The sequence below is a fragment of the Dysidea avara genome, chromosome 4 (genome assembly GCF_963678975.1).
Source record: "Dysidea avara chromosome 4, odDysAvar1.4, whole genome shotgun sequence".
NCBI lineage: Eukaryota > Metazoa > Porifera > Demospongiae > Dictyoceratida > Dysideidae > Dysidea > Dysidea avara.
The window spans coordinates 46,566,396-46,588,946 of NC_089275.1; the positions used below are offsets into that span (position 1 = coordinate 46,566,396).

General features: G+C 37.8%; 1 protein-coding gene across 1 annotated transcript; it reads left to right on the forward strand.

Moving 5' to 3' along the window:
* Positions 1–871: 871 nt before the first annotated feature.
* On the forward strand, positions 872–15,713 carry LOC136252468 (uncharacterized oxidoreductase TM_0325-like). The gene is made up of 3 exons (XM_066044902.1): positions 872–1,616; positions 11,515–11,558; positions 15,499–15,713. The coding sequence occupies exons 1-3, from the start codon at positions 980–982 to the stop codon at positions 15,622–15,624; spliced, it is 807 nt and encodes a 268-aa protein (XP_065900974.1). The 5' UTR covers positions 872–979; the 3' UTR covers positions 15,625–15,713.
* The last annotated feature ends 6,838 nt before the right edge of the window (positions 15,714–22,551 follow it).

A 22,551-nucleotide genomic window follows, 5' to 3' on the forward strand; every position in this document is an offset into this window, starting at 1 on the left:
CTGGTAATTTCCCATGATTACTGAGAACACCAAGAAACCTTATCATATTATGCTGTGTACTTTTTTGCTTTTTGTAATCTATGAATTTACATAGATCTCACAAGCTACATACCTGTATGTGGAGCTCATAATGCCAACACTCAGAGCCGCAGGGGCAGATCCAAGGGGGATGCACCAGGGTAGTAGATTTATGGTCCTTCATATGCCATTCCTGGTTGAGTTAGTTACTCATGCCGGGATGACTGTACAACTCATGATCAGAAAACAAACTGCTCCTTCAGTCCTGAAACATAAACTCTGGGGGATTGACCCCCTACTTAATGTAGATACAAGGTTATTGCCCCACCTCCACCCCCTTGGACATAGGTGGGGCTATACAGGGAGAATTGACACGAAACTGTTGCCCCACTATGGGGAATTTGACAATCATTCATTAAGCACTCCCAAGTATTTTTGTTGTAGCTAACTTTCTATGCTATGTCATATCCCCACATTACAACTGGGGCCACATGTACTGTGTGGATTTGACACTAGCTATAGGTTTGTCCTACTATGGGGCATTTGACGTTCGGCTGTGTCAAATCCCCACTATAGCAGTATAGCCCCAGCCATGTATGCTCGAGGGATGGTGGGGTAATACGTTGATAGGTGCATAATAGCTAGTGGCTATTAGAATATTTGAGTATCTAGATCTTATATTAAAGTTTTTTTGTTTTTTTTTGTGGGGGGGCAGGTGCCACCAATGGCCCCCTCCCTCCCCTGGATTCACTACCATTGACTACGCTATTGTCTCGGTCCCCTCCCGCCCATCGCAAAGTAAGGGACGGGCACAAGACGGGCAGCCGGCGCAGCTGTTTGGCTGAGAGAAACCATTTGATTATATTATGGCCTGCTACATGGGGAATACCCTTTCAGTTATTAAAGGCGTAAGTGTAAGTGGCATGAAAAAGAGAGAACTAACGTCAACTCTGCTACAGTCATGAGCGACAAGAAACAGCAAGGACATAAGAGATTCGAAGGCAAGACCGCGATAATCACTGGTGCGGCTGGAGATCTCGGGAGCACTACAGCACGACTGATTTCCGAAGAAGGAGCTCGACTTGTATTGTGCGACCTTCCCAACACTGAACCAAAACTAAAACAGCTAGTAACAGAACTGGGTGGTCAAGGTGTGATATATATATGTGGTGACGTCAGTAGTGTTGAAGATGTGAAGAAATCAGTACAACGTGGAGTGGATGAGTTTGGAGGAATTGACATACTGCTCCACTGTGCTGCTGCAATAACTAAAGGTCGACTGCAGGAAACTGATGATGAACTGTTCAAAAAGACACAAGATGTTAATATATATGGGACATTCCTGATGATGAAGTACGTATCAAACAAGATGATTGAGGCGGGCAAAGGAGGTGTCATTGTTAATGTGTCCAGTGATGCTGGACTGGTGGGAATTGATGCAATTTTCGCATATTGTGCTTCAAAATTTGCCGTCTGTGGGATGACAAGGGCTGCAGCAAAGAGTCTTGCTAAACACAACATCCGTGTTTGTGCAGTTGCTCCATCTATTCTGGAAGGACATACACTTGAAAACAATCTTGATGTGATAGTGAAGATGAGTTAGTTAATTGTGTGTATACAATCCTGTGCATTGTTGCACTGTAAACAGGTAGTTGTGTTTATCTAATTGAAGCCTTTGTGTTTCCTTAGTGAAATGGCAAAACTTTTAGCAGTGTTATGAATCCCTTGAACTGTTTTTCAAGAAGCTATCAGCAAGGACATGCATGCCCTTTTGTGAGGCCTGCATAGTAAAAAAAAAACCCTAAGTTGTTTAATTGGTAGGCTTTGGTATTCCATTCTCTTAATATCAGTGATGAACTTGTACCAAATATGTTTGATTATTCCATCACTGGATAAAAACATAATTATGTTGCTGGCTTTTATAGTTGCTCAGATGGCCACAAGAGATTATGGAGTATAGTTACTTATTGTAAAACTTGAGGTTGTTCCAGACCCCAGTTTATCTGTCATGTTTTAGTCAACTAGGCTCAGCCTGGTTTTTGTCTGAGCATGCCCACAATGCACGGTGGTCAGCAATGATCAGTATTCAAATAAAATAATCACCACTACCACCCAGCAACACCTCTGACTTACACAGGTTAAGGCTGCTACACATTTTACCCTATTGTAAACCTCCTTGCAGAGATAGGCTATATGATAGAATTTGAAGACTTTCACCATCCCAGAAGTCAGTTAGTTACATATAGCACAGTTGGAGACATCATGTGTATATCGTGACAGTTGAGGAGGATTACTGAATGTAGGGTACAAGATGATAAGTTGGATGCCAGTGGTACCATTTGGCTATACCAGTAGTTAGTGTTCAAACTAGTAGTTAAACCTGCAATTAGCATAATATATACGTAGGCATAATAATATAGTGCCAGGTAGAAATTTTGTGTGTTTAGAATTAGAAACTGTATCTCCACATATTTTGCAAGAAGCAGAGTTGAATACTTACGTATAATAAACACAGGTGCACATAGTAAAATGTCATTTATAGCTTCTTGTTTAGGAAAAGTGAATGAAGATTGAGATGCTATAATAGAGCATGTGATCACCACATGTTGAATCATTCTGTTACTCTAATAGAGCTATCAAGATGCAAATTTCTAAGAGCATAGTTAGGACACAATTTGAGCATAATAGGAAAAGTTGATTAAAAGCGTAATATTAAAGCATGATCAGTTCAGGCCTATTACAGTAGTGGGTGACAATGAAAGTTTAAAGAGTGGTACAATGTTACAGTACAGTGGAACCTCTCTTATCCAGGCGGTCTGGTACATACTACCATCCATATCTCAGAAATGTCCGTAACTAAGAATAACATGCTATTTTGCTAAAGTGACTAACTTATTGCTATCAGTTAGTACTATGCAGTATAGTGGGCTGAGGGGGAAGTCACTACAGAGCATTCATGATCACTCTCCAGGGCTGTAAAATGCATTGTCACCTGGCAACCAAGTGTTAGTTATTATCAAACGGTACGGTCGTACTGTTTAAGTAGGGATCCTGGTGAAAATTTCACACGCCGCCCAAAATTCCACCTTTAAAAAACATCCTAGAGATATCTTACGAGACGAAAATCACCTTTACGGAATAGTACTAGTCCATATAATGCATAAAACAGCATTTATTACAACAAAACACTTACAGGTCACTGGATATAAAATTTAAAAAAATCACCAAAACTTCAATTTTAGACTGACTGTCTGGACTGACCACAGTCACAAGCCTAGAGGCCAAATGAAGCAGTGCACGGCCACCATTTTATACCACAATAACAAACTCTCACCAGTGGTATGTGCCTTTTGGGGTTCCAACGAGTGTGTTCCCTCTGCACCTTGTCTTTTCTTTTATCTTCAATCAAGCTGCTTGTCTTCTTCTTCATCCAACAAAACCATATCGGGGTGTTAATTTTCCATATCAACACTTTCTCTAAGCAGCATAATAGATGCCACAAGATTATATAAGGCGCTTAGACTACACGCTACTGTATGGAGGTACCGGTACTAGATAGATTTCACGATAGGTCACAAGATCACGCCCATTCTTTATTCTACGCATTATCGATCTATCCATTGAGACGCATCCCTTTAACGCTAGCTGTATTTCAGTGACCACACACCTTTAAGTTGGAAGGCTGACTCAAGGTACTCTAATAATTGATCGAAACCACAATGACCACACCCCTCTTGGGCAAATGCACATCTTTGCAGGCTGACTTGAGATACTCTAATACAGCGGTCACCCTAATAGAACAGTCACATGTTTATAGCTAGCTGTATGCTTTATCAAAAAACTAAACAAACTAGTACATTAAAAATTATAAATTAAAAATGAAGTAGGGTCCAAGCGATAAAAAGCAGTGAAACAAGAGATGAACAATGGTAGCTATTACAGCATAGCTTGGTGGGAAATCCCTACTTTGGCATGGTATAGCAATTATTTTGTGTTCAATGCCAAAATAGGGATTTCCCACCGAGCTATGCTGTAATAGATACCATCGTTCATCTCTTGTTTCCCTGGCTTGGATCTCTACTTCATTTTTAAATTTAATTTTTAATGTACTAGTTAGTAGAGTAAACAAGCCACCAAACAAATAAACAGCAACCTTTAGGCTCCTGCATCATCTAAACCAAACTTCATTATGGTCAATAAACTACAAGCCACATGACTAATTTGAGCTGTCCAGACAATGGTGATGTCATGATAATAGAGGTCCAGATAAGGGAGTTCCACTGTATGATGATTTGTATGACATTTCCTATCTGCTGTGGCTTGTTATCTCAACACAAATAAATGCCTAGGTGTAACAGTGGACCTGGGAACCAAGGACCCGGGACCCACGAGGATCCAACTTTTTTGGAATTTTGTACATTTCACAATATTCTATACTTGTACTAGGTACCTCTGCAAGCAGTCTTGTGTGGCCAACTCGTCACAGTGTCTCACACAATGTTTATGCCAATTAGAAATTAATTATAAGTGCCTCTGAAAAAGTGTCTACAACTGATAGCATTTGTTGGCCACTCGCCTGCTGCGCAATGAGCATACTAGTCTATTATGTCACCTAGCTACTAGAGTAGTTTAGGAACATTGTGCAATCAATTATTCCAGGGAAAAAACAATTACTAGCTTAAATTAGCTAAGTTTCGTAGCCAGCAAGTTTCAGCCTGGGAACTCTACAACCAGACCTCTGGTGCATTTTCACAATGTTAGTAGCTAGGCAACATAATTTTATTTTATTTTTATTTATTAATGCTTTACAGCACAAGTGCTGAAGGTCTATAGGACACCTGGTCCTACAGCCTGCTCAAAGACTTTAGCTACAATAGACTAGTATCATAGTAGTATGCCCATTGTGCAGCAGGCAAGTGGCCTATAAATGCAGTCAGCTTCATACACTTTTTCAGAGGTGCTTATAATAATTGGTATAAACATTATGTGAGACACCATGATGGGGAAACAGTGGATTGGCCATGCAAAACTACTTGCAGAGGTACCTAGTACAAGTATAGAATATTGTGAAGTGTATAAAATTCCAAAAATAACTGGATCCTCATGGGTCCCCTGGTCCCAGATCTGTGGTCCCCAGGTCCACTGTTTATACCTGCCCCAAGTAAACAATGAAACAAGTAATAGTAGGTTCATGTATCTGTACCTGAACCCTGCCAAATATGGTGATATCAAAGAGGTAAATGAGTGTTCACTCCCATTGTGTACTGGAACAAGCATGTTTTCATTTTATATACATGTTTGTGTGCCTGAATCATCTATACTAAATGTATGGGATATTTTTAAAGCCTCATAACTCAATTGTTCTGGGCTGTATCAAAGCACTTTCTTGATAAACAGTTCTGTGTTTACTGTTTAAAGGGCTTCACAGCACTACTAAATGTTTGGGCAGCTGGCCCATGTAACAAGATATTATATTAACAAAAAACAAGAGCTCAGGTGATGATGGTAAGTACCAACTATAATTAGTTTTATTAATAGTCAATAAAATTAATATCTTACAATAGGCAAATGAAATATTTATTACATACTATACTCAGTCATAATGAGATCATATATGAATGCAAAAATTGTACAGTTTGACAAAGAATGATGAATCATACAGTACTAATAGTAGGGACCACAAAGGAGTAGGTGTGGCCCATGAAAAACATCACCCAAAATTCAGCCTCAATTTTCCTGACGACGATGAGGCAGTATTAGTTAGGTAAAACTAAGCCCAAACAAGCCTTCAGATTGACCTGAAATGCTTTCAACAAGAATTTTTTTAAATTATTAAACAGAATTTTCTGATGACTGACTGCCTGACAGAATGATGCCTTCAGACAAGCATAACTCGATAATAGCTAAGGCTATGGGCTTGATTTTTTCACTGTTTGACGTTGCTTCAGCCCGAGAGGTGCCTTTTGGCATACCACAGTATGTACAATGCATTCTTGATGATTCTTCATGTGTCCTCCTTTGTATCCCATTCATCTTTGCTAACGAAAAGTGTCGATTTGGTGGTAGTACGTGATGGCTTCCCTTCGTAACGGAAATTGTCCGTATTTTTCATAGTGGCTACTTTGATTGCAGAGGTGCTTTTGAACAGTTCTTGATTCATACTGCTGTGTAACGGGTTGAACGGAGCTGACAACGAACAATAATGGATACTTCACTTTTCAGTCTATGGTATTAAGGCACACACAAAATGGTGACAGTGGAAATAGGGATATCCCCAACCATAATTGAAGGCTGACTATAAACTCAGGACCAGGAATAGAAAGACCAAGAGAAACTTGAGGAATAACCTTAAGCCACCCACTATTGGTGCCTAATGAGTGAGACAAGACTGTGAGATGAGCTCGCTCCCGGATACTTGATGAAACAAGAAGCTACAATAATTGATTTAGTTGGGGTGCATGGTGCCATTTTTTTGTGGTATGGGTGGGTTCATCAATCATAATATTGCTTACAACAAAAGTTAACAAACAAGTACACAAAAAATTGGAATTTTCAACTAGAGTAGGGACCATAGCACATTGATAAAAAGTACTGAAACAAGTTGGAGTAGTGCACGATATTAAATCACAGTAAAACAATAAGAAGTGTTATATCCCTACTGTGCATTTCCGTTACGGTATCTTGAGCACAGTAGGGATATAATACTTCTTATTATTTTAATATCATGTACTACTCCAGCTTGTTTCAGTACTTTTTATCGATGTGCTATGGTCCCTAATCTAGTCGAAAATTCCAATTTTTTGTGTACTTGTATATATACTACCAGTCTAGCAAATACAATTTTATTTTACTTCTAAAAGGAAGATGGTTATTGTACTTACCATACAACTATATGACATAGTTTTGATATGTTGCTTAGCACTAGGTGGTATTGTGGCTTTAGCATTACAAAATCGATTAGTATGATTTGAAATACATTTTCTCATCATAATTATGTGATTTAGTCACAGATCTTCCCTACTATAGATGCTGCACAATTCTTCCTAGCACACATGATGTACATTTTACCTGTTGTACATAATAATGTTTGACAACCAGACAATTTCTGGTCAATGTTGGTCAACTTTGTTATTGTTCAGATATTATGTAAATAGTTGCAACATGAGTATGAGGGCTTTGGCGGCCTGAGGACAGAGGGTATACATATCAGGCAAAGCCTGAATGCCCCATGTTACAACTAATATGTAACACTTATCAGGTTGATATAGCCTGTACAGAGTGATCAATCATCCAAGCCAATACGGGTGTAGCCACTGGAAGTAACGTATAGTAAAAACTTTGGCAGTAAAAAGGTGTGGCGAAACACCTCTGTTATAAAAATTGGCGGAAAAGACTTTGGCGATTGAAATAATATTCGCCCAAATTTTTACCGCCAAAGTTTTTACTGTATGGTACGTAAGGATAACAACAAGGTGTCAACTCATCAGTTAAGTAGTGTAGTAAGTATATAGGTAGCTAGTGTTGTTGTTGTAGTAGTACTTTGTAATCTTTATGGTTTTTGTATTTTGTGTTGCTATAGCTACTGATCTAACGACGTGCTAGCAAAGGCGTGCTTCGCTATCTACTGGTCGGTTCTGTGGGCAAGGGTTGTAAATTAGGTAACACTTGTCCATTGGCTGCTTCGATTACTCCTGGTGGTATTTTGCTGCTTAACGGTCCATGTGGAGTAGGCAAAACAATGTCTTCTTTCTTCTCTTTGGCAGGTACCGGCTTATAGTATTGAAGGATCAACTTCAGTCTCAACTCAACATCAACTCAACCTGGTGACTCAATATGCTCATGTGATCATCTAAAATAATTGACAAAAACAACTTTGGCAAATTGAATGCTATTCTCCAAATTTGCCAAAGTATTTTACTGCCAAAGTTTTTTACTATATGGTACTATATATGCATACCTAAAATTTTCAATTATGGGTCAGCAGCCAGTATGTTCTGGTTATATTCGGTTACATATCCTAGAGATATCATGTAGAATATTTTGTTATGCAAGTTGAATGTTTTAATCAGTGCTATTCAATCATTTATGGAAAAGTGCAGAGTTCACTAAAGGCCTAGATAGATAAGCTTGCTTGTAGAGTGGTTGCTCCATGCAGAGTGGTAGCTTTGTGATGGGGGCGTGTTTGCAATGTTCGTATTTAAAAACGTGTGGAAACAATCGGTGAATAAGCTATAGCACTCATTCTCACCATATCCCAACGTTTTCCAACTTTTAGGATGGCAAGGATAACAAAATGCTCCCCGCCTGAGTGGTTTTCATGGTGAAATCCAAGTTGTGCATCCTAATCACATGAGTATTAATTGATCCCCACAATTTATTTTGGCCTCAATGTCTATATAATCACTACCCAGCGGGCTACATTTTGTATATAGTCTGGCTAGCTGGGCTACATACAGCCCAGGCGGCTCCTTGTGAAAGTGTTACATATAATAGTTATACCACGGCTGCAAGGGGATTTTGCTGATACATGCATCCAAAGCACGAGGGCCATGGGCCCGAGGGTTAAGGGAGCATATGTCTGAAGCAGTTGTAGTATAAGTGATATATATGTCACTCTAGGCACACTCACCTGATAGGTGAAAACTACAGAGCACTCACTCTGTTCCTTGTATACATCTGATGATTGATAATTGTTTTAATAGCGTGGGCTAATAGCCATTAGATTAATGTTGTTCATACTTTACACACAGTACCAGAAAGATTGCAATTGTGGGATCCAGGTTTTTTAGTTTTAGCTTTTTGTACTACATTAAGCCTATACTATTGGAGCAGTAAGGGGCATTAAATTATTATACTAAGTTAAGTAGTTAGGACTATAACAACTATTTAAATCTAGTTGTCTTCTTAGTGGTCTGCTCAATGTCTGACACATGTTGGGTAGAAATACACATCCACATATTGCCCAAACAATTATTTTACTGATCATTCTTCATTTAGTAACTGTCAACTAGTCAAAACTTAGCAACTACACTAAGCCTAGCCTAACCTGTGAACCCAAACTCACAATTAAACACTCTGTGTCGCTCAATATATGACAAGTCAAAGTATATCGTATCTTTGAACTGGTTGAGCATCAAAGCCATGTGGAAACCACATTCCCATTATATTGCCTGAGCAATATACCCTGAGCGGTGCCTAGTTAAAGTATTACTTGTCTGGATAACTGAGAACACTACTGCCACATAGCAGCCTTACAAAGGCAGTCACTATGGCATTTCATTATGGAATTATGAGTAGTTTGTGGTAATCACAACCTATACCTCAAAGAGATTTTGAAGTTTGAGCACTTGTCAGCCAGTAATGTGATAAAACCTGTTTATACATTTAGACACATAATAGTGTTGGTGCAGCCATAGATAGCCAGGGTGCCCCACCTAGAAGAATTATAAATGTATAAGCTGAAATTCTGTCTGTTTGTCACACTGCTTACTCTCCAGTCTTCTGTGTGCTTCAATTCTATTAATGAAGTGCTCATGCATCATTAAGATATTTATTGCACGTTTCCATGTGCTTTCGTTTGTCTACAACAACATGTTGAAAGCCACCATGGTCCAGAGAAAACTTGAGCCACATTCCTTTGAAAACAACAGCACAAACTGCTAAAGTGCTGCCAGAGTGTCTTGAGTTCTTATCCAGCTGGTAGAACAATTTTTTCCTTACCTTTACTTTTTGTGTTACTTAAAAGTTCAACTTTTAGCTCATAGGAATTTTAGCAAAATTAAATGCCTGAGAACTCAAATATTGCTGCTGTAAATCATTGGCTGCTTTTGCTCTGGTCTAGGAAAGACTAGCTGAAAAATAGAACTACATCCTGTCAAAGCCACAAACAACTGTACATGGTGTTCGTACATCAATCTGTTAACACTAAGTTATTCACCTGCTTAGGTTCAATCCCTGTCTATGTCATAATGCCATTGTATGGTACCAGTTGCTTATATTTTCATGCACCTAATTGCACAAGCTTACAAACAAGTTCTACTATAATTTGCTTTATTTTGTGTAAAAAGTTGTGCTATTAATGATATGATGTTTAATCAATAACTAGTTAGGCTTGCATGCAAACTGGACACATAACCTACACCCCATGCACATACTGTGAATGATGGAAGTTTGGTGTCAGCATGCAAAGCAGGTTGGCAGACAAAAGTTTGGCAAATTTACCATGCGGTTAATACTGTATAGAACAAAATACTGAATAGCTGGTGAATATAGTTTGGCAAATTTCCTCGATGTGCCAAATTCACCAAACTTTAGTCACTCCAAACCTTTGTCGTTTACAGTAACAGGCTATTATTGCAGTACTGAAGTGTAACTTGTATTGCAAACAAAGCCAATTAAACATTTAATAAGTGCTAACAATTACATGGCTATAGCACAATTAGGGGTGGCTCCATGGGGGTTTCTTAGGTTTCCAGAAACTTATTCAGGCAATTAAAATTATTGATTGGCAACTTTAAGGGTAAAATACTCTAATAGAGTAGTCAACAACTTAATAGAACAGAAACATTTTGCATCTCTTAAAAAAACTTTTAAGTAGCTGCTGTACCAACACTCTAAATACTTACCTCAGAGTGTTTAAAACCTGACATTTTCCTGGAGGTTTTCTTCCAGGCCCCCAGAATGGAATCCATGTCTATTGTGTGCTTCAAACTTCACATTGTTCCATCCCTTAACTCTTTGGCCTGCTACTGCTACTGCTACTGCTACTGTGCCAGCAAAACAAACCACTAAACCTGTGTCAATAATTCTTAATGTAAAGTGAGTATGACAGCTTTAAAGATTTTTTGTTGAAAATTGCAGATCCAGTTTTCAGACTAAATGATTTTCTAAAATACCTGTGATAGCATGCCCCCAGACTCCCTTACATTTAAGTGTGCGTGCAACAAAAAGTTTGGAAACAAGTCACTGAAATTTCTTGAGCCACCAATGGTGAAAGAGTTTTACAAAGTTTGTGGTGCCTGCATGCTGTTTTTTTTGTAGGCTTGGTTACACATGTTAGTTTTCTTCTGATCCAAAAATTAATGGAATAAGAAAAATGAGCATTTAAAAACAAACATTTGACTATGTCTAATATGGTTCTCGATATTGCATGCACACTTGTCTGTCCACTGCCACTCATCAGACAGGTCATGTGGTCTTCCAAATTAAAGGAAGCAAAAATGACAGTTGGTTTTGACAAGTTCTTTTGCTGGTCCCATTCATCTGTGTACTGCTAAGTCACCTCTACTTCTAAATGACCTATTACACATCATATCATACTACACATACACACTGCTACACACAATATGTAAACCTTACTTTTCATCACTAATCTGCCAATTGGCAGTACAATAATTGAATCATTATTCCTATATATATAGCAACACTATAAGAAGTAGCTAACACAAAAGGTTTATACCTTATGGTAGGATATTACCTCAATATGTTTCTTTAAAGGCGGAATTCAAGGTAAAGAGCAAGCAAGAGCTGCAATGATACAAGTTAGTGCAATGCATTATACGTGCGTGTGTGTGTGTGTGTGTGTGTGTGTGTGTGTGTGTGTGTGTGTGTGTGTGTGTGTGTGTGTGTGTGTGTGTGTGTGTCACTCATTGTCATGGGTCCCTATTTAATGTGCATCATTTTAAATTATTAATTTTTGTGCTTATCAGTAATGTAGTAAAATATACTATAGACAATTATCCTATTGAGTGTTATTGTGTTTGTTGAAGATATACCTATTACATGTAAGTGGTGAACTGTTAGCAGTTTTGGAGCTCTACAAAATCTTTATAATTAAGTTGTAAGCAGATTTGCACATTTAGACAAACAGTAGTGTGTTGTGCAGCCCAAGAAGCTGGCACACCACACTATGAGTATATTGACAGGAAGAAAATGCTATTTTCATGCATTCATAGCCCAGTGCTGCCTTTATGAAACAAGACAATGTTTGCTGTGGAAAAGCCCACTACTGTCAGTAGTCTACATACTGAATTTGAACAAAATCACTTCAAGAATTCCTGAGATATGAGACTTCAAAAATTGATTTAATTTCTCTTTATCATTTTGCACACTTACATAAATGCGAATGGGTTATCTGATTGCCTTGAAATTTGGCACACAGTAGGGGGTTTAAAGGTGCATCTTTGTACCAAGTTTTACTGGAATACGATAAACAGTCAAGGAGTTATTCATGAAAAATAATACCAATATGTTGTCACAGCTACAGCGTAAACCAATTATGGAAAAAGCAAAAATAGGTTAACTATTGAATCTCAAACCTTTTGTGGTTGAACAAAAATTGGGCCAAAGACCATGAAACTACAGCACAAAACCAACAGTGTGTAACAACTATGTGATCAAGATTTGCTGATAAAAACGATTGCTTGCCAGACAAATCGCTCAGGAGAATATAAATATAGATACTGGGTAGGCAGCAAGATGCTGCTTTTTCCCAAGAGCACAGCCTTAAAGATACATACAATTTGTACAATATGAAGCGTTGCCTAATAGTACACTAGTATTTTTTTTAAAATTATTAATTTAAAAACAAAGTAGGGATCTATGCGATAGAAAGTAGTGAAACAAAGGGAAGAATGATGATATTACAGCATAGCTCAATGGGAAAGTCCCTACTTTGGCATCGAGCGAAATAATTGTTATAGCTAATGCGTATGCCAAGGTAGGGACTTTCCCACTGAGCTATGCTGTAATATCATCATTCATCTCTTGTTTCACTACTTTTTGTTGCATAGATCTCTACTTCATTTTTAATTTTTTTTTAATGTAGTTTTTGTTGTAGCACAGCTACAATGCAACTTGTGACTGTTGTATTAGAGTATATATCTTTAGTCAGCCAAGGGGTGCTAGACCAATAAGTGGTGAGGTCATCTTGTTTACTGTTAAACAAACAGTTAGATTTTGTTAAGAAGGTGTGGTCTCATACTCTATTGGTATTAGTCCATCTAGATCTTTAATTGATGGGCATGGTCGTGAACCTATCATGAATGGAATACCAATCACGAACTTGCAGATATCTAGCTAGTATATCTCTGAAGAGCTTCTGAAATCCAGCTCTGAAATAATTCTGTGGCATCTATATATGATGCTGAAAGAAAGTGTTGACATGGAAAATTAATACCTTGGTATGGCTTCGTGGATGAAGAAGACAAGCAGCCTGATTGAAGATAAAAGAAAAGACAAGGTGCAGAGGGCCTACAGTCGTCAGAACCCCAAAAGGCACTTCCCATTGGTGAGTTTGTTATTGTGGCGTAAAATGGTGGCCATGTGCTGCTTTGTTTGGCCTCTAGCCTTGCGACTGTGGTCAGGCAGTGAGGCAGACTAAAGTTTGAATCTTGACGATTTAAAAAAAATCTTTATCCGGTCACCGGTAAGTGTTTTCTTTTTGCTGTATTTCATGTATTGACATATTATTCCACAAAGGTGATTTTTGTCTCGTAATATTTCTCTTGGATGATTTTTAAAGGTGGAAATATTGGTGGCTTGCATAACTTTTGGGCGATCCCTACTTAAACAGTACTACGATACTGTTTGATAGTTTAATTAACTATAATATGAGGACCGGTGAGTATATAGATTTTACAGGATATCCCTTGGAAAGTGCTAATTGAATCAGATTCAATCACAGCTGTGAATAAATTTTTCCAATCACGGATTTTTCTGGGATAGGAGCTACAACTTCAGAGTACTCATGAAGGTTGTACTTAATGAAATTTAGCATTTTAGATATATAATATGTGTGCTATGAATGACATGGAGAATGAGTTAAAAGTTGGTGTATAGATGGATTAATCATCTTAGGAAGGCCCTTCAGTAGTTTAGAAGAATTGGATTTAAAGCCATTGAGTTAGAACACAAAACCAACTATGTGTAGCAAGTAAGAGATCAAGATACTCTAATAGTGCACTCATCCTAATAGAGTGGTCAGCTAAGAAATATACTATATTAAATCATTCAACTATGTCACAAGCCACCTTTATCTGTTATAAACCACCCTGTATAAAGTTTAACTACAAAAAGTCACCTTGTAGAAATTTAGCTACAATCACCATGTAGAGAGTTCAACTGCAAACAAACCACCCTATATAGAGTTCAGCTACATTAGAAGTCTTTTTGTAGATAGTTCAGCTACAACATGTCACACTGTGGAGAGTTCAGGTACATTAGAAGACACTCTGTAGAGAGTTCAGCTATGTTGTCACCCTGTAGAGAGTTCAGCTACATTAGAAGTCATGTTGTAGAGAGTTAATTCAGCTACAAATTTGTCGCCCTCTAGAGAGTTTAACTACAAATAAGTCACCCAAAAAGAAGTGATATCACCAAATTACCTGAATGGTCATTATTATTTTCTTGCCATCACAGTCATTTCTTTTGCCATCACCTTAGATTTCATTTCTTTTTTCAGCCTGGACTAAATAAGATACTACAAACTCTTTCATCCAGTAGAATAGAAGTTTTGCTTGCTAAGAATGATTTTGCCACAATTTGTCAGAGTTATTATAAGGGCTGCACCCTTTTTCACATCTTGGCTGTTTCTGTTTAGATACAATTTATACTACTAGTGAAATATACAGTATGATTCAGCGTTGAAACCGGGTCACTACTGTTGACCCGCTGACCCCAACTGCTACGTTTTGAGTGCTGACTAGTGGGCATGATTCCATGTAAGTTTGCAAAAAAGCAAGATGCGTTTCCTGCAAGTAGGTGTGGCTTTGTGCATACCTAACGCACCATAATTTTAAAAAGAATGACACATCCTGATATGAAGTGGGCGTGGCTCACAAAAGAAACTGGCCTTGACCTATCTCGTAAAATAGCAATCGATTAGTGGCTGTGGCTCCACATAAGCCAACAGGCAGTTATGAGCATGGTTTTCGTGCATACGTATAAACTTGAGTATCACCAATAAATGGGCGTGGCTGCATGTATGGTTGCAGGCAGTCATCCGATAAGTGAGCGTGGCTCACAAAAGAAGCTAAGTTGCATCAGGACTTGACTATGACGCATTTATACATTTCCATACCGTCCAACTAAGCAATTTGCTTCGCATGTGATCCAATCCTGGTCAGACCCAAAGCCGAATGGTCCGGACAAAATGTGACCCGGTTGATCCAGGTGACCCGACTCGGTTTCAACGCTGGTATAATTGTCAGTGACTTATCTGTTCATCCCTCAAAGGCTCAAGTTTTATTCAAAAGAATTGTTTATCATTAAATAAATTTAAAAGAAGCAAAATTTAGTTTAGATAACATAAGTAGCATTGCAAAGTGGAAAATTATAAATGGAATTAATTTTAATTTTGTATGTAGTTTGAGAGTTTTCTTGTCATGCCACAATGTGGTGTTATTGCATGTGATCATGATAAAGTAGTTAACATTTTAAATCACAAAAATGTGAGTCTTTATGTGAACGGCATATTTACAGGCTAACCCGATGGGTCGGTTTGGTGAGATGAGAGAGGTGGCAAATGCCATGTTGTTTCTTAGCAGCAAGGAAGCATCTTACATCACTGGTGTTGTATTACCTGTTGATGGAGGAAAGCTAGCTTAATCAAAGGATTGTGTATTAACTTGATATTGTGTCTATGATCTATCATAACTTAATGTTTTGGATTGAATTTGACATTATGTAATTATATAAGATAAATCCACACAATTAGAAATAGACAACAGTTTTTATGTACCAGTGTCAAGATTGTCAAATGATGTAGTCATACAAAATATGGAAGTTGGGATAATATCACGAGAATTCTGAACAACCTAATAACTAAAAAAATACTCATGTCTTCTTTGAGGTATATATTATGTACTGAGGTACTGTGATGATTGTAACATGTTACTGCAGAATGTGAATCCATTCAAACACCAAATGATTTACCACATGGTTGACATTTACAATGGGCTTTAACTTTTGGGTGGTGTTTGAAGGGTAATAGATGAACAAACAGTGTAGTGCTGATATTTCATCAACAGTACAGTACAGTGTTGTCAACTTGATATTGCGGTGTGACTACATATAGTGGCTTGCATTAGTTGATGATCTGTAGTTCTAGAGTTAGACCCTAATCATTTTCAATAATGGTACAGAACTATGTTGAAAGCCAACTGCAGCATATTCATATTCATTCATTCATATGTACTTCAAGTACACTTCTTGACACAATCTTAATTGTTTTAAGATTTATGTTTTAGAATCCACATCACGTAGTAACGTAACTTAGCAAAATTATTGTTACAGGGTCATGTGGATAAAAACACCATCTTTGGTACACAAGTTCTTTATGGTGTACTTATCAATATTAGAAGGTGTGCCCACCAAACCTAATTATGTGTTGGCTGAAAACAAAATGGCCATCAAGTAACCCCATGCAGTATAGTACATTTACAGTGTATCATACACTTGAGTATGGAGTGAAATGCACTTATGTGGTTTTCCTATTTTATATTAATTTTGCAGTCAACATGTACACTGAGACTTGTCAAATGAATTAGCAAATGACACTGTAAGTTAACTTTTACATGTGTGCAATTGAGTAGACCAGTTGGGTGGCAGTAATATACCAATGTTTAAGATACATGTTCACAACCATGCTGTGGTCAATGCATTAACAGACATTTGGATTAGTTAATAATACACAAATTTTGGCTCAAGCTATATACCTATAGATACTGCAGTACGATAATGAGTGCTAATTTAGACCCAGAAAGAAGATCACTCATTGCATACATGCTTACAGTACAATTTACTAATTCATTTGACAAGTTTGTACATATTAAAATCAATGCCAAATATAATTCAATTAAAATAACTCCCCGTTGAAGTGTATGATATACTGTAAATGTACTGTGTGGGACTACTTGATGGCCATTTTGTTTTCAACCCACACATAATTAGGTTTATACAACCTTAGTTTCGACCAATAGTTCATTTGCTGAACAACCTCAGTACCCTTGCATCTTTAAACTGGCTTGTCATAGAGACAATACTAAATATTTCACATTTGTGGAAACTTTAATGGTCCTGAGAAAGATGCATGAAATTGTCTAGAATCTAGACGGCTTTCTTGGATGGCTACTATAACTACACTTGCCACCAAACACACATTCTTACTTTTCCCTTGAAAGCAGGTCAGGTTATAATATTAGAAAAGAGTCTGTTACATTGGCTTTTTTTCCAAATTGCCTCAACATTTTAGCAAACTATTAATCTCTATAACTGTTTGAGCCACAAATGTAGCTAATTAGATACACTATGCTATGCACTATGCGACAATAAGATGGCTATGGCTTTTCAAGCATTTACTTCACATTGGTCTGCAAACCTTTCCTGATACACATGCTGTATTGTTACTATGTGGCATATTAAGCGCCACAGAGCCACCACCACTTTAGTATAGATTGTCTTGATACAATGTTCAGTAGTAAACTAGTTTGCAGTAACCACATGGACAATTCAGTCTGTTTACTACTTTGCATTTCAAGTACCTCCACTATAACCAGGTATGTAGATTTGTTTGCTGACATATACTGTATGTTTCTGGATGCATCTTTTTGAATCTTGGATTGCCTTGTAGATTGTCTATTCAAGTGACACTCTATCATGTCATCTACATTGCATGGTGGTAAAATTACATTTTGTATAGCCATAATAGGGTGGACCAGGTTGTTATCAATTACTACACTATCCATGACATGCAGTAGCTGAATGTACTTTTAAAAGCTCAAAAAAATACTTACAAACTAGACTGGCCAGCATAATAGGATACTCATCAACGTAATTATGTCACATATATAAATGTTAGTTGGAAGTACACCAAAGATGTAAACTGTTGATTTACACTGTGCTGTGCTACCATGGAATTGACAAGTTTAAGGGCAAACAGGTTAAAATTAGACTTACTGTACACTGAATAATCTACTTAAGAGAAGCCAAAGAAAGTGCCTTCCCCTATCACTACAAAAAACAATTCAAGTTTCCATAGCTTTTCTGGTCATTGGAAAGGTACTGGAACAGCTGTATTTCTGCACATTTCCATACCTTTCCAGACTTTGCTTATAAAAATAATGAATACGGCCCAATGACAAGGAAAACTATGGAAGTTTGAACCATTTTTGTAGTTTATATTCTTAACATGCAGCAAGCCAGAGAGTGGGAGATAGGGTAACTTTGGAAATGAAATTACATAGTGAAGTTTGAATAATATACAGCAAATTTGGATGCCATTCTGGGATCATACTCCCCAGGATTATAGAAGGTCTGTTATAACATTTTAAACTGTTCTTACATTTGACAGATAATTATAAATTATTAGCTACAGCTTATATATATATAAGGAGATATTTACAATAATATCTGTTAGTAGTTGACTGCTCTATTAGAGTGTTTAGATTGTTTTTGCTACAAGCAGTGACCAATAATAATGGGGGCTTGGCACCTTCAAAAATGGTCCAAATGCTTCAACAAACCCTCAGAAAAAATTGGTGCTTTTATCACATCATAATAATTTCCTAAACTTTTTACCGTACTAACAGTGCGGTAGTCAAATTATTGGACGGTATCAAAAACAGATACTGTGGATTGATTAAAATATTGGTCAGCAATAGATGAACACATTAATGCAAACTACAGTGGCATCCCTCTTGAAGAAACCTGTACATTAATAAAGAACAGTTTAAGAGGCCCTGTAATGACAAGTCTTTGACTATTCAGTCGGCTTGACCATTTTAATTTTGATCCATTCCTACACTATTTGAATATTCATTAGCACTTTTAAACTGTGCTCAGATGGATGAAGCCACCTCAAAGCTTTAGACAGTGAACAAGTGGCGGTGTAAAATTCTAGTTTAGCCAGTTGTGAACAAAATGACTGAATGTTTGATTATTCTTTAAGCATGATTTTTAAATAAGTAAAGTCTGAAAGTTGTTTTAATTGCACTAATTGAATAGCCAAAAAATACTATTTTGTTTCACCACTATTATATAGACCTCTACCAATACAATTTTACCTCTGAGAATTGACACAACTTCACAGTAACATTTCACCAAAATCAGTTGGTCTCAAAGTGTCAGCTGCAGGTTCCACTGTACAATTAATTCTAACATACTGTGAATGGTATGTATACATCATCCTGTTGGATCTAATGGGAAGATGATGTTCCAGTATTAAGTTATAGTTAGACTCCAGACCACAGGGGTCTAAGTAACTTAGACACCAAGGGTCTAAGAAGCCAAAGAAGTTGTCTTCAGACAGGGTGGATGATAAGAGTGTACCTATGGCCAGTAAAGCTAAACAAGAACCAGCCAATGATGTTGCAGGAGAGGAGAGTGGTGGAGCTGGTGATACAGGCAATACAGAGTACATTAGTTTTGCTAGTAATCTTCTGAGAAGTTTAAATATTAAGTGTGTACCTTACATCCTTTTCACAATTTTCTTTGTGTGATTTCTGTCACCGTGAACCCGTAGCTATAGACCCATGCACCATATTTGTGCATTTTTTGATACCCCACCCCTGTGTCACACACAGTGGAACCTGTGTAGTAAGGACACCTTGAAACCACAACTGATAGTGTCCTAGTTTTTCTATGCACTGAGGAATAGTCTGGGATATTGTCCTTATTATTGCCAATAACACTATACATATATATGCCGGCTTGTCTGTCTTTGTCTAGTGTGGTGATACATACATATTGCTGATGTATTTGTGGAATCACAAAAAAATTACTGGTACAAAAATTTATTTGCAGATGAGCCTGAAAGATTGGTTATGTGGAGTCTGAATCAAAGGTGCTAATTTGTACTCCACTACTACCACAGTACTAACCACATGTGTGTTTGATACTAGTTACAACAAAAATGGCACTGATATTGGATTAGTCTGAATTGTGGTGGCATGCCATCATTGCACCACTATGGCATGGACTCTACATCACATACAACCAACCAAAACTGTGTACAAGAGATGATAAGACTGCAATGTTCATTAGTAAACTATTAGGACATGTTACCAAGTAGGCTTGCATAATAGGGATGAAAAGCATAAAGCGTAATGCTGGCATAATGGGGAATACAAATTAGGAGCATAATGGGTAAATTTCTGTCACAGTAAGTATAACTTCTGCTTTAACAGTCACAAAGTCAAGGGCTAAATGGTGAAACGAATCCTGATAATGAGTAGAAAAATGAACTACTGTAGGAACTTCCACAGTTCAATATATACAATTTAATGAATAGCAGCAATGGTGCAACAATGACAACAACAATGACAACAACAGTTCAAAGCAATAACAAGACCAGACAGGCAGCACAAAAGTACTTCAAGCCATTTATATCAGTAAGGTCATACAAATGAGTTCTAGAACATTCTGGCTAGTTCTAGAATCTATTTACACCTATAATCACAGAAAGTGTCTATAAAACCATATACAATAGTTATTACTATGTTGTTACATCTGCCCCTTCCTTATAATGGCTTGTCCCATGTCAGGAATTATCATTGTCATCTCGGTATCTAAGTGGTCTTCGACGATTTTCACATATGGGATACCTTCTACTAGTCTGTATGTCGGACTGTGTGTTGCTGGTAGCGAGATTTTCATTTGCCAGTGGTGGTGATCGAATTGCTGCTCACATTGTCATCATCATCAACCAGTTCCAAGTGGCTCAGGGTGATTACCATTAGACTTGCTCCTTGAGGTTATATCTGGAGTTGAATGCTCTACTACATGACTGTCTGTATGTAGCTAGCTTTTGAGGGGGTACATGACAACGTTTCAGCCTATCAAAATGCATAATTGTCTTCTCCTTCTTAAACGGGTATCCTGTATTCTGTACACAACTTAACAATTTTAAATGGTCCTATCCAAGGACAATACAGCTTTTTGACTGTCCCTTTTGGTACTGTTGGGTTATGTAACCAGACATGGTCTCCTTCCTGGTATGGTTCACTAGGTACTTGACGATTGCAACATTCTTTCTGTCAGCAGCTGCTCCAAGGTTCTCTCTCACCATTTTAAAGCATTGTTCAAATCTTTCCCATAGATTTTGAGCATATTCACAAGTATTAGTTACGTACCTCACTTGTTGGGGTTCCAAACACAATGTCAAGTGGAATTCTTGCCTTACGTCCAAACATTAAGTAGAATGATGAGAAACCTGTTGATGCAGGTGTTATAAGCGAAACAAACTTTTGACAGATGGTCTTCCTATTCCCCTGCATGATTGTCCAGAATTGTTGCAAACATTGAAAGGATTGTCTGATTTAATCTTTCAACTAAACCATCCCTTTGTGGATGGTAGGGTATAGTGTGAGTTTTTTTGGTACTAAACACCCATGTCAGAGTGGAGCTGTTCAGGTAGTGAGTGTCTACAAAAAATGTTGTCAATCAACTTTACAGCAACTGTTGTAGCCTCTTGGTTGAGTATGGCATATGCTTCAACTCATTGGGTGAAATAATCAGACATCACCAAGATAATATTATTATATTTGTTGTACTTCTTGGATAGGGGCCCATTATGTCCATAGCTATTATCTGCATGGGATATCCAGACATTATATAATTACATACATACATTATCCAGACAGAATGTTAATGCATTATTATGCACTTGTCATGCCCCACCCCCCGGCGTCCCCACACCCTAGGTGGGGATTTGACATTGCTTCTTGTCCCCACCCCTGGTGCAATTGACAGCTGTCCAATTCACTGACTGATTTTCGGTATTTGCATTCTAAACAAAAGTACTCGTTATAATTGTACTAGCTACAGGTGTACTACTAGTCGCATGTATGAAATATGCATTTAGTCAACCTTGAGGTGTTGTCAAATCCCCTACTAGGGGGTGGGGATTTGACAGCCAATTTTGCCCCAGTAGTGGGAACTTGACACCATGATTTGTCAAATCCCTTGTATTCCCCCACCCCCGGGGGGTGGGGCATGAAATTGACAAGTGCATTATGCATTACAAACAAACGTTACCATCATTCCTATTACCTGCCACTAGCTGTGAAGAACTGAAATAAGTTTGTCTGGCCATGGGATACTTTGTTTGGCAGACCTCTACAAGCATTACCTCTTTTTTGGCCATTGGAATAAAATTATAGAAAACCTAATCCCACAATACATTTATACAATTCCAAAAAGCCACAATTATACTTTTTAGACCAAATAACATGGTGTGAACCTGTCCTTAGGTGTCTAACAGTGATAAATATGGAAGTAAACATGCTTCTAAGGTGGGTTTATATGCATTTGTGTTGTAGTGATGATATAATTGTAATAAGACAAAAGTCCATTGTAATCTTTTGTGTATTGCAGTGGCGGATCCAGGATGGGGCATTTGGGGCAAATGCCCCCCCCCCCCCCCCCCCCCCCTCAAGAAATTGCATACAAGATCGAGATACTCTAATAGAGCAGTCTATTACTCTAATAAAGCAGTCACAATGTTCATGAGGCAGTGTAGCTTACCTATGAAGCTAT

What these genes read in the sequence shown, in the direction of transcription:
- LOC136252468 (XM_066044902.1), top strand. Translation starts at nt 980, where the DNA reads ATGAGCGACAAGAAACAGCAAGGACATAAGAGATTCGAAGGCAAGACC. An exon ending in TGATGTGATAGTGAAGATGA is followed by an intron (nt 1,617 to 11,514) that starts GTTAGTTAATTG and finishes GTTTCTTTAAAG; the next exon opens with GCGGAATTCAAGGTAAAGAG. An exon ending in CAAGAGCTGCAATGATACAA is followed by an intron (nt 11,559 to 15,498) that starts GTTAGTGCAATG and finishes GCATATTTACAG; the next exon opens with GCTAACCCGATGGGTCGGTT.